Raw genomic sequence first — 13577 nt, forward strand, 5'->3', positions numbered from 1 at the left:
CTCTTGATCAAGCAAAGTTGGACGTCCGTACAACTGGATAAGATGGTGGCCCTCTTCCAGGCTCGCAAATAACAAACCCACAGAGCTGAGGTGGGGAGGGTGGTGGAGGCAGCTCACAAGTGGCATCTCTGGCACTTTTCTTCTTTCAAAACCTGGGCCTTGAAACTTCTTCCAGGTGGGCAGACATGTAGCCCCCTGTGCCAGCTACTTGTGTCGATTTTACAGGGTGGGAGCAGGGGAGAGAATGTCCCAGGAAGAAAAGATAACCCCCCACCAGCCCCCCCCAAGTCATGGAGCGCCCCCTCTGTGTAGCCACTGTGCATGTGGAGCAGGTCGTTGAGCTAATGTGTGGCCAATGGAGGATCCAGCCCGGGGCCTGCCCCTTCTGCAGACTGTTCTCTTGCTGCCACAGGCTGCAGATAAGATCACAGCCAACAGGATGCCCCCCACACTGCTCTAAACCCGAGAGGGCCTTTCCCGATCACCATTCATCCCCGGGCCTAGCACACGGAAAATATCCGTGGAATGAACAAATGAATAAAGCCTTCCAAGTATTGCAGTGAAGTGCCTTTCCTTCTCCAATTGCCCAGCTTCTGAGATCTTCCGGGAGGAGCTCAAGCTGCACTCGGGAAATAAAAGCACAGTCTTGGTTCTTAGCACAGGATGGGATGTGCTTTTCCCTTGCTTGTGCCCAGAGGACCATGGGCCTCTGGGCATGCTGCCTGTTCTTGCCTTTCCTCCCTTCCTCCTCCAAGTTCCCCACGCACTTGCTGGCTTCTGTGGCAGGTCCTGGCTGGTCTCCTACAACGTGGACATCTGTTCCTGGAGCTGCTTTTCAGCGGCTGCTGACAATGCCTAACTTCTAGCCACTTTTCTGATGAAAACTTGTCTCCAGAGTGCTGTCACTTGGAAAGGCCACATGATGCAATGACAGTGCTCTAGGAAGGTCTGGATAAACTGGGTTCTAGCCTGGGCCACTGGGAGATGACCCCCCTGAGGACACATGCTGAAATCCTCGAGGAAAAGATTTGATCAGGAAGGACTTTTGATAAACCCAGTCCTCATGAAATGAAATAGTGGAGAGCAGAATCCTGTTTGGCTTCCAGGTGCGGTCTCAGGAGTCAGGATCAATTTCAGAGCCTCTGACACCGCCCCCATTGATTAGCCTAGTTTATTCTCTGTATCAAATAGCTGTCAAGTGTTCAATCATTTAACAAATTGCTATTACGCAGATATGAGGATACAACAGTGAGGCAGAAAGATGGTGTCCTGGTCTCCAGGGCACACCTGTGGCATATGGAAGATCCCGGGTTAGGGGCTGAATCGGAGCTGCAGCTGCCAACCTCCGTTACAGCCACAGCAATGGCAGATCTGAAACCTACGCTGCAGTTTGCAGCAATGCCGGATCCTTAACCAACTGAGCAAGGCCAGGGATTGAATCCACATCATCATGGACACAATGTCAGGTTCTTAACCCACTGAGCCACAATTGGAACTCCCTGCCCAGCTTTTCAAAGGCTTCCGGCTGATCCAGTGATGACTCACCCTAAAACACTCTCACATCTGCACTCGCCAGCTCTCAGCCTCTCCTAAGGGGCATGTCCTCTCAGCCTTGGTCTGGCTCAGCTTGCTGGACCTGGGGTGCCTGCTCTGCACCAGACCTCCTGCCACTGGAACAGCAGTGCAGACGGTCACAGTGACAGCCACTGGGTCCTCCAGGCAGGGAGGAAAGACTGGCGCACAGCCAGATGATCAACTGTATCCACGGTGCTCAGCAGGACTAATTAGCTGCTGAGGGGGCTTTGTCAGTGGTCACTGGGAATGTGATCACGAAGCTCCAGGTAGCACTGAGGAGCGTGTCAGCCCTGGCTGCCTTTTGATGTGGGGACACTGCCGGGGACACATAGGTATGTCCAGGGATGCTCTCTGTGCTGGCCTTAACGGAGGCCGAAGGAAGGAGAACAGATTGGGAGGAAACGTGGCCGGGACAGATGTGTGCACATAAACACACCTGTTCTGGGGAGAGCCAAGCAAGGTAGACAGAGCAGAGAAGGAAGATACCACTGCGCCAGGCACAGAAAGCAAAATCTCTGGCAAGCCAGCCAGTCTCTCTGGGCCCCAGCGTTTTGGCAACAAAGAGAACTGTTTTGCAGGAGCAACACACATGACAGCAGCTCAGGGAAGCAGCCCGTGGCCCTTCAGGGCTCAAAGTAGAGCTCTCTTTCTCACCTGGGGCCATTGGAACCCCGGGGACACGTGGCAACGTCTGGAGACATTTTTGGTTGTCTCATCTGAAGGGTGCTACTGGTAGTTAGTAGGTAGGGGCTACTAAACATCCTACTGTGTGTAGGGCAGCCCCTCCCCCAACAGAATTTTCTGTTCAAGATGTCACTGGTAGTGAAGGCAGGAAGCCCTGAGCTGGAGGAGCCGTCCTGGGTCTGCGTTTTAGGTGCTATGGGATGTGGGGAGAACCACGTGCCTCCTCATCTAGAAAACGGGGGCAACAGACCTGAGCTGCCATGTAACCTTTGAGACTCAGTCTCCGGGTATACAGGAAGAGCTTTTAACTTTGCAAAGGGTCTTTTCCTGGGCTTGTCTTAGTTTGAAACCTGCAGGTGACGGAAACATCTAGCACAGTGACTGGCATAGAGCAGGTGATCGGTATGTTAAAAGCAGAAAACCAGAGTTCCCCGTTGTGGTGCAGCGGAAATGAATCCGACTAGGAACCATGAGGTTGCAGGTTCGATCCCTGGCCTCGCTCAATGGGTTACAGACCTGGTGTTGCTGTCAGCTGTGGTGTAGTTCGCAGACATGGCTCGGGTCAGGCGTTGCTGTGGCTGTGGTGTAGGCCGGCAGCTGTAGCTCTGATTTGACCCCTAGCCTGGGAATCTCCACATGCAGTGGAAGTGGCCCTAAAACACACACACACACACACACACACACACACACACAAAACAAAAAGCAAACCCTTTCCCCCCGTATCTCAAGGCTGCCTCTTTCATCTGGCTTTCTGTTGAGTCCGTGCAGACACAGGCGAATGCTGTGAGCAGAAGCTGATCAGGGGTGGGGCTACCCATATCCCGAGGACAGCTGACAAAGGAGACTGGGAGGTTTTGCCAAATATCAAGGGAAAGCCTCCCAGCTCTGTGCAGAAGGCCTGTGCTTCCTGCTCCTAAGGAGCAAGGTCTAGGGTGGCGGCAGCCGCCAAGTGCCTCTGCTCATCCAAGGCCGACCTCCCAAGGAGCTGTGCCAGTTGTTGACACTTGGCCCACAGAGACCAGACTGAGAAAGTGGGCAGCTTGGAGATGGGGGCAGGTGGGGGCAGTGGAGCCAGGCCTCGCACCCTGAGCGCCGTTCCATCCCTTTCCTCCTGAGCCCTTCTTGTGTCACCAGCCTGTGGAAGATGCTGAGGAGGGACCAAGGGCATGGGCCACCTTTGAACTTGCCACCCAACTGGGAAGGCCAGATGTTCCCTTGAGATTTGATGAGAGAGAATTTCACAAAGTATGTGCAAGTGCTAGAACGGAGGGCAGACGTGCCAAAGCTGAAGCCAAGAGGCAGGAGGGAGAGGGCTGGAGCTCAGGCCGATGAGCAGACGGCAGGAGCTGCACTCCAGGACTTCAAGATCCTCAGCAATCTTTGGACTGTCTTCTGGAAGGGGTCAGAGGCCATCGCGGCCAAACCTTGGTAAGGGAAGGGGTGAGGGAACATGCTGGGGAGGGGCCGGTGCCCTGCCTCACAGGCCAGCCCTCCTCCCAGGACACCATGTGGCTTCCTCTTCAACATATGGTCTCCCAGCCACTCTGTTTCTATGAGGGAGTGAGAAGGTGCCCAGGCCGGCACAGGGAGAAACGGGGGCAGGAAGGACTGCCCGCTCGAGACTGCGGTGGCTGCCAGTCTGGGCGGGGAGGGCACTGCTCTCTAGGGGAGGCACCAGCAGACATCTGCAGCATCGCTTAGGAGCTGGTCCCCTCCTCCCTTGTCCCCAGAGGTGTCTGCTCTCCTCACCAAGGGTGCTCTGTCTACCCAAACACTTGCATCTGAGGTGGAAACACCCCCTTTGCCTCCCCCGGCCCTTCCCCTCCAGAACAAGCAAGGCCTCGCTGCCAGGCCTTGGTGCCTCGGGAAGCACTTCCCAGGAAGTGTTTAATCTTCACAGAAGCTCGCCCTGCCCCGGGGAGCCAGGTTCACTCTCCCCTCCCCACCCCTCCCATCACTAGGACGCTGGGGCGCCCCCTCTCCCCCTTCCATAGGTGTTGGCAGACAGCCGTGCCCCTCCCCAAGGTGCCGCTGCTGCCCCAGGGTTCTGCTGAAGGAAAGACGCGGGGTCAGGAGCTTGGCTTAGACGTAGGAGGCTGAGAGGCTGAGCGTGGTGCTCGCCCAGGTGCTGCGGCCCTCAGCTCTCAGCGCCTCTGACCACCAGCCCCTGGGCCTGAAGCAGGGCCGGCTGCAGGGCCCGCGTGGGCAGTTTCTCCACTGACCACGCAGGAACTTGCGCAGAGCCCTTCTGTCACACGCCTGAAGAGGGGGCACTGTACGGCAGGCTGCTCTTCCTGGCCTGGCATTGTGGCACTTAGGCCAGGTCCCTGTCAGGAGGCCAAGGCTCCTCAATCCTGCCTGACTTTAGCAGGAGGCCAAGGCTGGTCTTTGGCTGAACCGTAACTAGAGAAGGCACATGAGTCCCGGCCGGTAAAGGGGACCAAGGGCCAGCTCTGGGGTGCGGGGAGGGACACAGGCTCCTGGAGACAGGGCCCAGCCTCCCTCCCCACCATCAGGCCGGCTCTCTCTCCCTCCCTGCTTTGGGCTGCAAATCAAGGTACAGGAGGGGAGGGAGCCGCCTCAGGTAAAGGCACTAGGGGGCTCCAGGTGGGCTTGCAGCAGGCAATAGCCTAGGAGGCCTGGACCATTCAGGGTGGAGCCTGCCAGGTGGCGCTGGGTGAGGGAGAGGAGGCCTCGGTGCTGGACTCTCAAATTTGATGCAATGGCACCAAATGCTGCCTCATTCTATTCGGAGTCTAGAGCAGGAGCCTGCAGGGACAGGCCAGGATGGCCACAGCAGCCAGTCCCCAGCCACCATCCTCACCCACCTCCTGCCTCACGTTCAGAGGCCAGAGCAAGACTGGGTGCCTGGCTCAGAGCCCTGTCCTCGTCCCTTCTATTCCACCACAGCTCTTGGGGGACCAGCAGCACCAGGAAGCCCAGAGAAGGAGAAGGCGGGGCGGGGGCTGCCCTGGGCCCCCCTCATGTTGAGGTATGAAGATGTGGGCTCACCCCCATCTCAGGGCTGCAGGGCGAGGCTGGCCCAGCGGAGGGAGGGGGCTGGACATAAAGAAGCGTGGACGTTGGTGAGCTTCCCCGGCATGTAAACGAGGGCTGACCCCTGCGCAGCCGCCATGCGCTTGTGGAGGTGTGCAATGGTCCTGAGATGCCGCAGACCCTCACATCTGCGATTCAGGGTCCCTGAGGCCAGGATGAGGCTGCCGGGGCAGGAGGTCAGGAGGAGTCCGATGTGCAAACTGGTGCAGGGTTTGTCCTGTGTTCGCCACAGGACAGGACAGGGGCATCCACAGGTCCTGCCGCAGCGGGCCCGCGTGCAGCTTAGAAGATCACACAATTGCTGGCTTTGGCAGGACTGGGAGTTGTTTTACCTGCAGAGACAAGGGCACCAGCAAGGGAGGGTGTGAGTGAGGTGCTCAATGGACTGGCCGCAGCCCCTCTCCTGTGACCACCCACGCCTCTAGTCTGGGTGCCAGGGCCACTCTCCCTCCCAAGCAGCCGATCTGCAAACCAGGTTAGTAGGGTCTTCGGGGAAGCAAAAGGAAAGATCCCCCCGTCCTGAGCACCACCAGACCTCTCTGCGCTCCCCTGACCTCGGCAATGACAAGTCCTGCCGAGAGGCCGTTCACCAGGAGCTGACCCCACATGCAGCCTCACGGCTCACAGGCGCACGCAGTCACCCCCTCCACAGTCCTCAGGGTGGCGGGGCCGTGAGAAGGCATCCTCGGGCCAGCTTCCAGCCCGGGCGGTGGGTCCCCCAGTTCTCAGGGCCAGGTCCTGTCTCAGCTGCTCCACTAGTCAGGCCACCCAGTGGAAGAGGACAAGCCTGTGCCTCAGGAAGGGGATGGAGAGCCAGGCCCCGGGGCGCAGAAGGCACGCTTAGGGGATGTAGCGTTAAGGCGGAGGATGCAGAGGACACACGTCATTGGGAGGAAAGGCGGGGCGAGAGGCCGGCTCTCCCCTTCCCAGGCCCTTCCCTTTACAATCCTCAGCAGAGGCCCCCTGGACTCCTGCCCTAGGACCTGTGGAGGGAAGGGGGCTGCGAGGCTGAGGGCCCACATGCTCCTGGGGCGCTGGCCGCCTGTCTCCGAGGCGACACTGCTGGCTTCTTTGCTGCCAGTTCCTCCCCACTCCAGAGTCATCTCAGACTGCCTTCCTGTATCACCTTGGCTGTGAATTTAATTAAGGTGGCGCCCACCTCCTCTCCTGGGCTGTTAGGCGCTGAACAGGCCTGCAAAGAGCCCTTCCTGGGCGGGCTGCACCATTAACCGCCCCTGTGCAGGGACCCGCTGATGGAGACCAGAGCCTTCTGGAGCTTTGAGAAGGAGGGAGGGGCTGTGGCGACTGTGTCCCACTCCTCCAGGGCTCTAACGGCCCAGGAGCTTGGGTCGTGTCCCATCCCAAGGGATGGGATGCTGAGGCCACCCCTGGTGCAGCTCTGCTGATGGCATGCCAGCCCCCTTGCTGCCACAGGCCAGTCCCTGTGCCGCTTCCTCTCCTCAGCAGCTTGTTCACTGCCTGGGCTTACGAGCAGATGCTGAGTCCTCCCAGAGGCAGGTAAGGAAATCGGTCTGGGCTCCTAAAGCTGGGGAGGAACGTGGCCGGGGCTGGAGCGGCGGGAGCTGGGGAGCCGCTTCCTGAGAGGTAGGGCGTGCTTCACACGCTCCCGTCGTCTACGAGGCCGGACAGGAGACTGAAGAGGAGCTTCCTGCTCAGGATGCGCCTCCACAGCTCTGGGGGGAGGCCGGGCTGAGGACCGAGCCCTCGCACTCCACCCTTCCTCCTCGGACCCTGCCTGGGAGCACCATGTGGGCGCCCGCGGCAGATGCTGAGGCTGGTCACACCTGCTCAGGTTAACAGAGGAGAATACGACAGCAGCCCCAGATGTCTTTTTTGACAGAGTATGTGTGGCACGGGTGGCCCAAAAGAGGCTCACAAGAGAGAGTCGAGCGTCAATGCAACAAACCAGTGACGTGAGACTGGACGTAGGGCGGGAAGTGGAGGAGAGGGGGCCTGCTGGAAGGGCGGGAGCCTCGGGACCCACTGGGGGTCAGGACCTGGCTGATCTGGGTCAGGGCAGAAGGAGGCGTGGGGACACTGGTGTGGACGGCCATGACAAGGACAGTGGGCTCCGCCTCCCTACAGGTTTCAGGACCTTGCACTCCCCTTTTCTAGAAGATTCTTCCCCTGGATGTCCACATGGTTCTCTCCCTCCCCTCATTCAAGTCTCTGTTCAAATGCCCCTTTGTCAGAGGCCTTCCCTCCATCCCTCTGTAGGAAAGGGTCATTACCCCCCCCCCCGCCCCCAGCAGGGTATTCACTCCACAAGGGCAGGGGCTGGCTCACTTTGTTCCCCGCTGCCCCAGGAACTCAGCGTGGTGCTTGGCACAGCGGACACTGTGCAGATGCATATTTGTTGAAAGAAATGAATGATCAGGCGGCAACAAGCTACTTAAGGTTTCATACCAATACCAATGACTGGGCATCAGTGGATGTTGATTGGGTAACATCCACGCCCTCACTCACCCAGAGGGTGATGGAAGCCCTGGGGGGGCCCAAGAGACACCAGCAGGGCAGGGGATTTTGACATCTGCCACTATGCGTAGGACCGCCTGCCTCTTCTCTAGAGCCGAGCGGGATCAGTCCCTCGGATGCTCACTCAGCTCCCCTCATCTGTGCTGTGTGACCAAGATCTTGGCTGGTGATGGTGCTCAGGCTCGTGGAGTCAGTGCAGCCCGAGCACAGCAGTGGGGGCCTGACCTCAGGAGCGACACTGAACTGTGAAACTTGCTCTGGACAAGACAGCTATTGCGGAGGCTCCCCCTGGAACTGGAGGAGTCCCTTGTGAAGCTCTGAACCCAGAAGCCCCTCCCCAGCTGTCCGTCCCAGACAGGGACCCAGATTTCCAGGACAGTCCTGAGACCTCCACTACTGGGATGACACAGGCAAGTCTGAAGCTCCCAGAGCCAGGAGCCCAGCAGCTGCCCTGCAGCCAGGGTGGCCCATCCACGCAGAAATCGGGGGAATCTGGGAGAGTTCTGGAAAGGCACCTGTGGCTGCAGTCACCTCAGAAAACACTGGGAGCTAAGCATGGGCTCGGGGGCCCTTGGAAAGTGGTGACCCAGAGGCACTCTAGGGTGGAAACGACCCCCTCCTCCTCTCCGTGGGTGGGACAGCGGGGGAGGGTCGGGCATGTTCCAGGCCTCTGGGCCTTCCTAACAGTTAGTGTCCCCACCGTAACATTCCAGAGACCACCTCGCTTTGGGCAAAGCCCTGGGAGGCAGGAGACCACACTGCCCTTTTCCCACTGGCGGCGGTGAGCGCAGGGGCTGGCCTCTCTCTACTGCTAAGGTCTCATCTGTAAAATGATGGCATCAGGAAGGTGGCTGTGAGCGCTGGGTGAAAGGGTTTGAGCGCTGAGCCCGCCCAGCACAGGCCAGCAACTGTTACTGAGGGAAGGCCTGTGCCTTTCATCTTCCTCTTAACGGGGCCCCAGCGTATTGGCCGGATCCCAAGAGTTTTCCTCGGGGGACCAGCAGGGGCTTCCGGACATCACCTGGAACCTCCACCCCCAACCTGGCAGCCCCCTCCAGGGCGGAGCCTTGTCCAAGCATCATCTAATATGCTGCTCTGAAAACAAGGAAAACACTTGGGGTGTTTGTTTAAAATGTAGATTCCTGAGCCCAGTCCAGCAGGAGACTCCTCACTGTCTTTTGACAAGGCTCTGCCGTGGCTGCTCTTCTCTGGGGTTGGGATCACTGCCCCAGAGTCCTGAGCTCCAGGATGGGTGTGGGTAGCCAGCTCAGGAAAGGTGCTGATGGCGCCAAGCGCAGGAGCAAGAAAAAACCAGAAGGAAAGGGCGCTTGGCTCTTCCACCAGTAGAGGGGGCTGCGGGCCTTCAAACCACCAGGCCGCCCGCAGCTGGATGGCCGGACCTAAAGCAAAGGATTTCCGGAGGTTCTCCCAAGGGCCACACTTGTGTTTGCAAAAATTTACATGCTGTTTGACAACTATATACTTCTTATCAAGCAAGTTTACAGGCTGTCAGCTCTCGGCTTTTCTATTTTTCACTCTTTCACCTACCCTGTCATTGGCCCGGGTTCTCGCTTGACAAGAGGGCAGCAGAGACAGCAAGGACAAATTCAAAATCAGAGCTCAAGCTCTAAGGGACCTCTGGAGCCCTCCCTGGCTCAACCCCTCCTCTTCTCAACTGGGAAACAGCCCTGGGGAGACAGAAAGGCATATCTGGGGTACCAGGAGCTGAGATCCATCCCATGGCTGTTCAGACGATGCTCTGAATGTTCACTGTAGGATGGGGATCCTCTCCCTGGGTGGGGGCCCCAAGGTGGTGGCTAAAGTGACTTCCTGCCATGGGACAGTTCCAAGCGCACTAGGATTGCTAGTTCCAGCCTTGGGGGACCCCCGTGCACTCGGGACCCTGACCCTCTGGCGCATGGAATCCTACTGATGAGCTCCTGCTGCCTGAGAGGACGCACTAAACTGCAGTCAGACATTTGGGAGGCTGGAGGCCACACAGAGGGCCTTTGGGGAAAAGGCTTCTGCTTCTTGCCCTGCCTTTGAGCGAAGAACATGGCAGGGAGAGGAAAGGTCTCGTTAGGGCCTTGAATTGCGGGCCCTTGGGTGCGGGAGGCCCATCCAGATGCACAGAGGCTGTGCGGCCTGAGGCCACTGTGTTTCTCCTAAAGGATGGAGAAGGAACAGGGTGATCTCGCGGGGCGTCCCTCTATGTGCTGGCTGCCGCCACACTCTGGCGCTCGCCTTTCTCTCCGTTTCGGTCTCCCTCTGGGCGCCAGGCACTCAGGAGAGACGCCTGCACAGGGCACGGCCCCTCTCTGCTTGACTGGCTCCTGGGCACTCTGTGCGAACACTCAGAGGGCAGCAGCAGCGTCAGTGACCATCCAAGTCACCCAAGCAGGGGAACCTGATGCTGAGACTCACCAAAGGAAGCAGGAAGGGATAAAACAATGCCTTTTTGTTTCTATGGAAACAGCACCTCAAGGTGAGGGGGGAGGACGAGAACGCTTCCACTTCACCTCCCGTCAGGACCTGGGCAGCAGCCCCTTTTGTGGTTGGGCTCACCCCTCCCCCCCTTCCCTGCCAGGTGTTCACCATGGCAACCCTTCCTCCAAACAAGAGGTGCAGCGCTGCTGCAGCAGCATCTGGTGTTGGGGGAGCCAGGGAGCCCGGGGGGGGGGTGCGGGTGGGGAAACGGGGTGGGCTGGCTACCCTCCCTCCCCGACAGGACACTACCATTTACTGTGTCCTGGGACCATTTTATTAATTCGCCTCTCTGAGATTCCATCTGCCACCTCCACGGGTGATGTGAGGGCTAAGGAAGAGAGTGTGCCGTAAAGGACCTGCACACAGTGGCGCTCAATAAATGCTTCCTGGCCAAAGCAGCTATAGCACTGGCACTCCTGCTGCATCCAGGCCTGTCCTAACTTTCAGAGACTCAGTCTAAGTGCTAGGGCAGGGCTGGGGAATCAGTGGAGGAGAGACAATTATGATCCCTGCACTCCTGCCACGTCAGATCAGAGCTGGGGCTTTGGGGGACACAGGAGGCCTGGAAGCACTCAGGCTGCCCAAGGCAAGGCCCCGCCATCATTGCTGGTCAGCCAGGGAGCCCAGACGCACTGCTGCAAAGCCCCCCAGCCCTGGAGGGAGAAATCCCAACCTGGAAACCGGTTCAGTTCAGAGACGCTGACTTGAAAAAAGTCCCAGCAGCGGCCCTGGCTGTCACCACCAGCCAGAAAGGCCTACTCTGGAGACTGTTCCAGAGAAAGAGACAAAGGCAGGACCTCTAGGGGATCCCAGAGAGACAGCCGGGATTGTACCACCACCAGGAACTCTTTCGCAGAAGTAGGCGGTGTGGCAACCACCACTTAGCAAATAAACACGGGGAGCCACCTCAACTATTCACGACAGAAACGGGGAAAGTGGGTCAGGACATTGGCAGGGTGTGTGTGACCAGGTCAAATCCCAAGGACAACTAATCTGGCAAGGAACAGGCTTTGCTAGAATGACCCCAGATTCAGAGGCGGGGCGGAGCCTGCCCCTCCCCTGCGCTGAGCCTCTGCTTCCTCATTTGCAAAGGAGAACCTTGCCCAGCCTCTAGTGGGGACAAGAGCTCTCGGGCTCCTCTGCGTCCAGCCCTGCTCTGAGTGTGTTATATCCCCTAGGACGGCGGGACACAGCAGGCATCATTCTCCCCTTTTGGAGAAGAGGAAACTCAGACTCTGACCTGCAGGGCTGGTCCCAGGCCACCAGCAGTCAAAGGCCAGAGCAGAGCGGCAGGGAGGACGATCTGGCCCAGAGCTCCTGCTCTCTCCCCGCCAGCAAGCTGCCTTTCTGAGATATAGCAACGTGCCCGGCCAGGGCCAGAGGCCTGGGGGGCCCGGGCCTGGTGGGAGGGGCTCACCTGAGACATCCGCACTGGAGCCTTCGTTGGGCCTCTTCCCCACGGGAAAATCCACCTCAGCAAAGGTCTCGGGGGACAGGGCGCTGGCTGTGCCGTTGGGGGCTGCGGTCTTCTTGGACCGTCGGCTGAAGAACCTGCTGCTGAAGCGCCTGCCCTCCTTGGCCGGGGTGGCCTCCCCGTTGGCAGCTTCTCCCTTGCCATGTCGGGCGAGTGCCTCTGGGGCTTTGGGCTTTGGGTCCGCACGCAGGTGGCAGACCCCCCTGCTGTCCTTCCTCATCAGCTCTCCCGAGGGCACAGGTTCCACGGGGGGCAGCACCTGCTGCAGTGTGACCAGGTCGTGCAGGAAGTTCTCCAGGCGCCGGGCTGACTCGCTGCCCCTGCCGCCCTCCTCCTGCCCCTCTGGGTGGCTGCAGGCCTCTCGCTGCTGCCGGGCAGCCCAGCGCATCATTTCCCCCGGGGGCTGGCGGCTGGCTGCCACCAGGGCGTACTTGGGGTTGATGAGCTTGCGAGCCACGGTGGAGGAGTAGTTGAGGCCGAGCCTGCCGGCGCCTCCCTCCAGGCCCAGCTTCTGGTACAAGTTCACCTCCTCGGAGATGGCGTACAGCTCCCGGAACTCCACATCAAAGGGCTCCACGTTCTGCCCCGTCAGGAGAAGCAGAAGGTTCCTATTCACGTGGGAGGAACTCCAGGTGAAGCTGGGAAGGTGGGGACAGAAAAGCAAGATACATGTGCCTGGGAAGTTCCCGCTGTGGCTCAGTGGGTTAAGAACCTGACATAGTGTCTGTGAGGATGCGAGTTCGATCCCTGGCCTCGCTCAGTGGATTAAGGATCTGGTGTGGCCATGGCTGTGGCACAGGCCTCAGCTATAGCTCTGATTTGGCAGATAGCCAGGGAATTTCCATTTGCCGTAAGTGTGACAGTAAAAAAAAAAAACACAACAAAAAACATACATGTGCACAGGCCTGCAGCCTCCAGCTGCCAGCAGCCCCTTGGTACACCCATCTCCTCAGGGGGCTGCCTGTCCAGCTCAATCCACCACCGAGGCCAGACGCTTTGCTGCCCTCGTCCTGGGGCGACCGCCCTCCACAGACCCTGACCCTCCCTTTGTCCAGGTCTTGGCCTCAAATGCGGACAGCAAGCAGTGGGTACAGTGCAAGGGCCAGAGCAGCCAGGCCTGGATTCAAACCTGGTTCTGCCCTGGGTGCCTGGTCAGGTGGGCTCATAAGTCACAGAGTTGTGAGGCTCGAGTCAAACAACGTATGCAACGCATTTCGCTCAGTCAGCACCTGGCACAAGTGTACACTGAGTAAGTGGGACCTGCAGCCGCTGCTACTGTTAGCGTTCCATTCCTTCTAGGTTCTTCTATTGATGTTTTAGAGCAATTAGTGTCTGCGAAACCCGACGCTCTAACCCTACCAGAGCCCTTAGGCCATTGATTGTTTCATGTGCCTGGGTCTCTTCCTCACCAAGGCTTTAATTTACCCGGGGGCAGAGCAGCCCAGACACACACTCCCGTGTTCCCGGCCATTTCTTTCTGAGCAGAGTGGGAGGCAGTCCCACCGCACACGCCCTCACACTTCCTTCCCGGATCTGGTCCGTTCTGCTTCCTGCTCGTCCCACTTGACAACCAGCCTCAAAACGTAACCAGCCGCTGCCAACCATGAAAGGCAGGCAGCGCTTTGATGGGCAAGAGTTGATCCTCTTTCTCCAATAATCCACTAGCCAGAACGTTTGAGGGAAGGGACAGGCCAGGAGGCTCTTCTTGGCCATCAGAATGGACAGCGGCTCTGAAAGTCATGACTGTGGAGGCGGCTAGTCCAGGATCCGAGTGAACATGAACATTTCTGACCATGAACAAAGG

The 13577-nt window shown here is 58.7% G+C and overlaps 1 protein-coding gene across 1 annotated transcript in view; it reads right to left on the reverse strand.

The window, feature by feature from the left end:
• Nucleotides 1-4113: 4113 nt before the first annotated feature.
• Nucleotides 4114-13577, reverse strand: part of FAM83F (family with sequence similarity 83 member F) — a 30712-nt gene continuing 21248 nt past the window's right edge. The window contains exons 4-5 of the mRNA XM_047786194.1: nucleotides 11717-12411; nucleotides 4114-5648 (exon numbers count right to left, since the gene is read on the reverse strand). Of these exons, the coding sequence (XP_047642150.1) occupies nucleotides 5599-5648; nucleotides 11717-12411 (745 nt within the window). The 3' untranslated portion in view covers nucleotides 4114-5598. The remainder of the gene's footprint in view (nucleotides 5649-11716; nucleotides 12412-13577) is intronic.

The sequence above is a fragment of the Phacochoerus africanus genome, chromosome 7 (assembly GCF_016906955.1).
Source record: "Phacochoerus africanus isolate WHEZ1 chromosome 7, ROS_Pafr_v1, whole genome shotgun sequence".
Taxonomy (NCBI): Eukaryota; Metazoa; Chordata; class Mammalia; order Artiodactyla; family Suidae; genus Phacochoerus; species Phacochoerus africanus.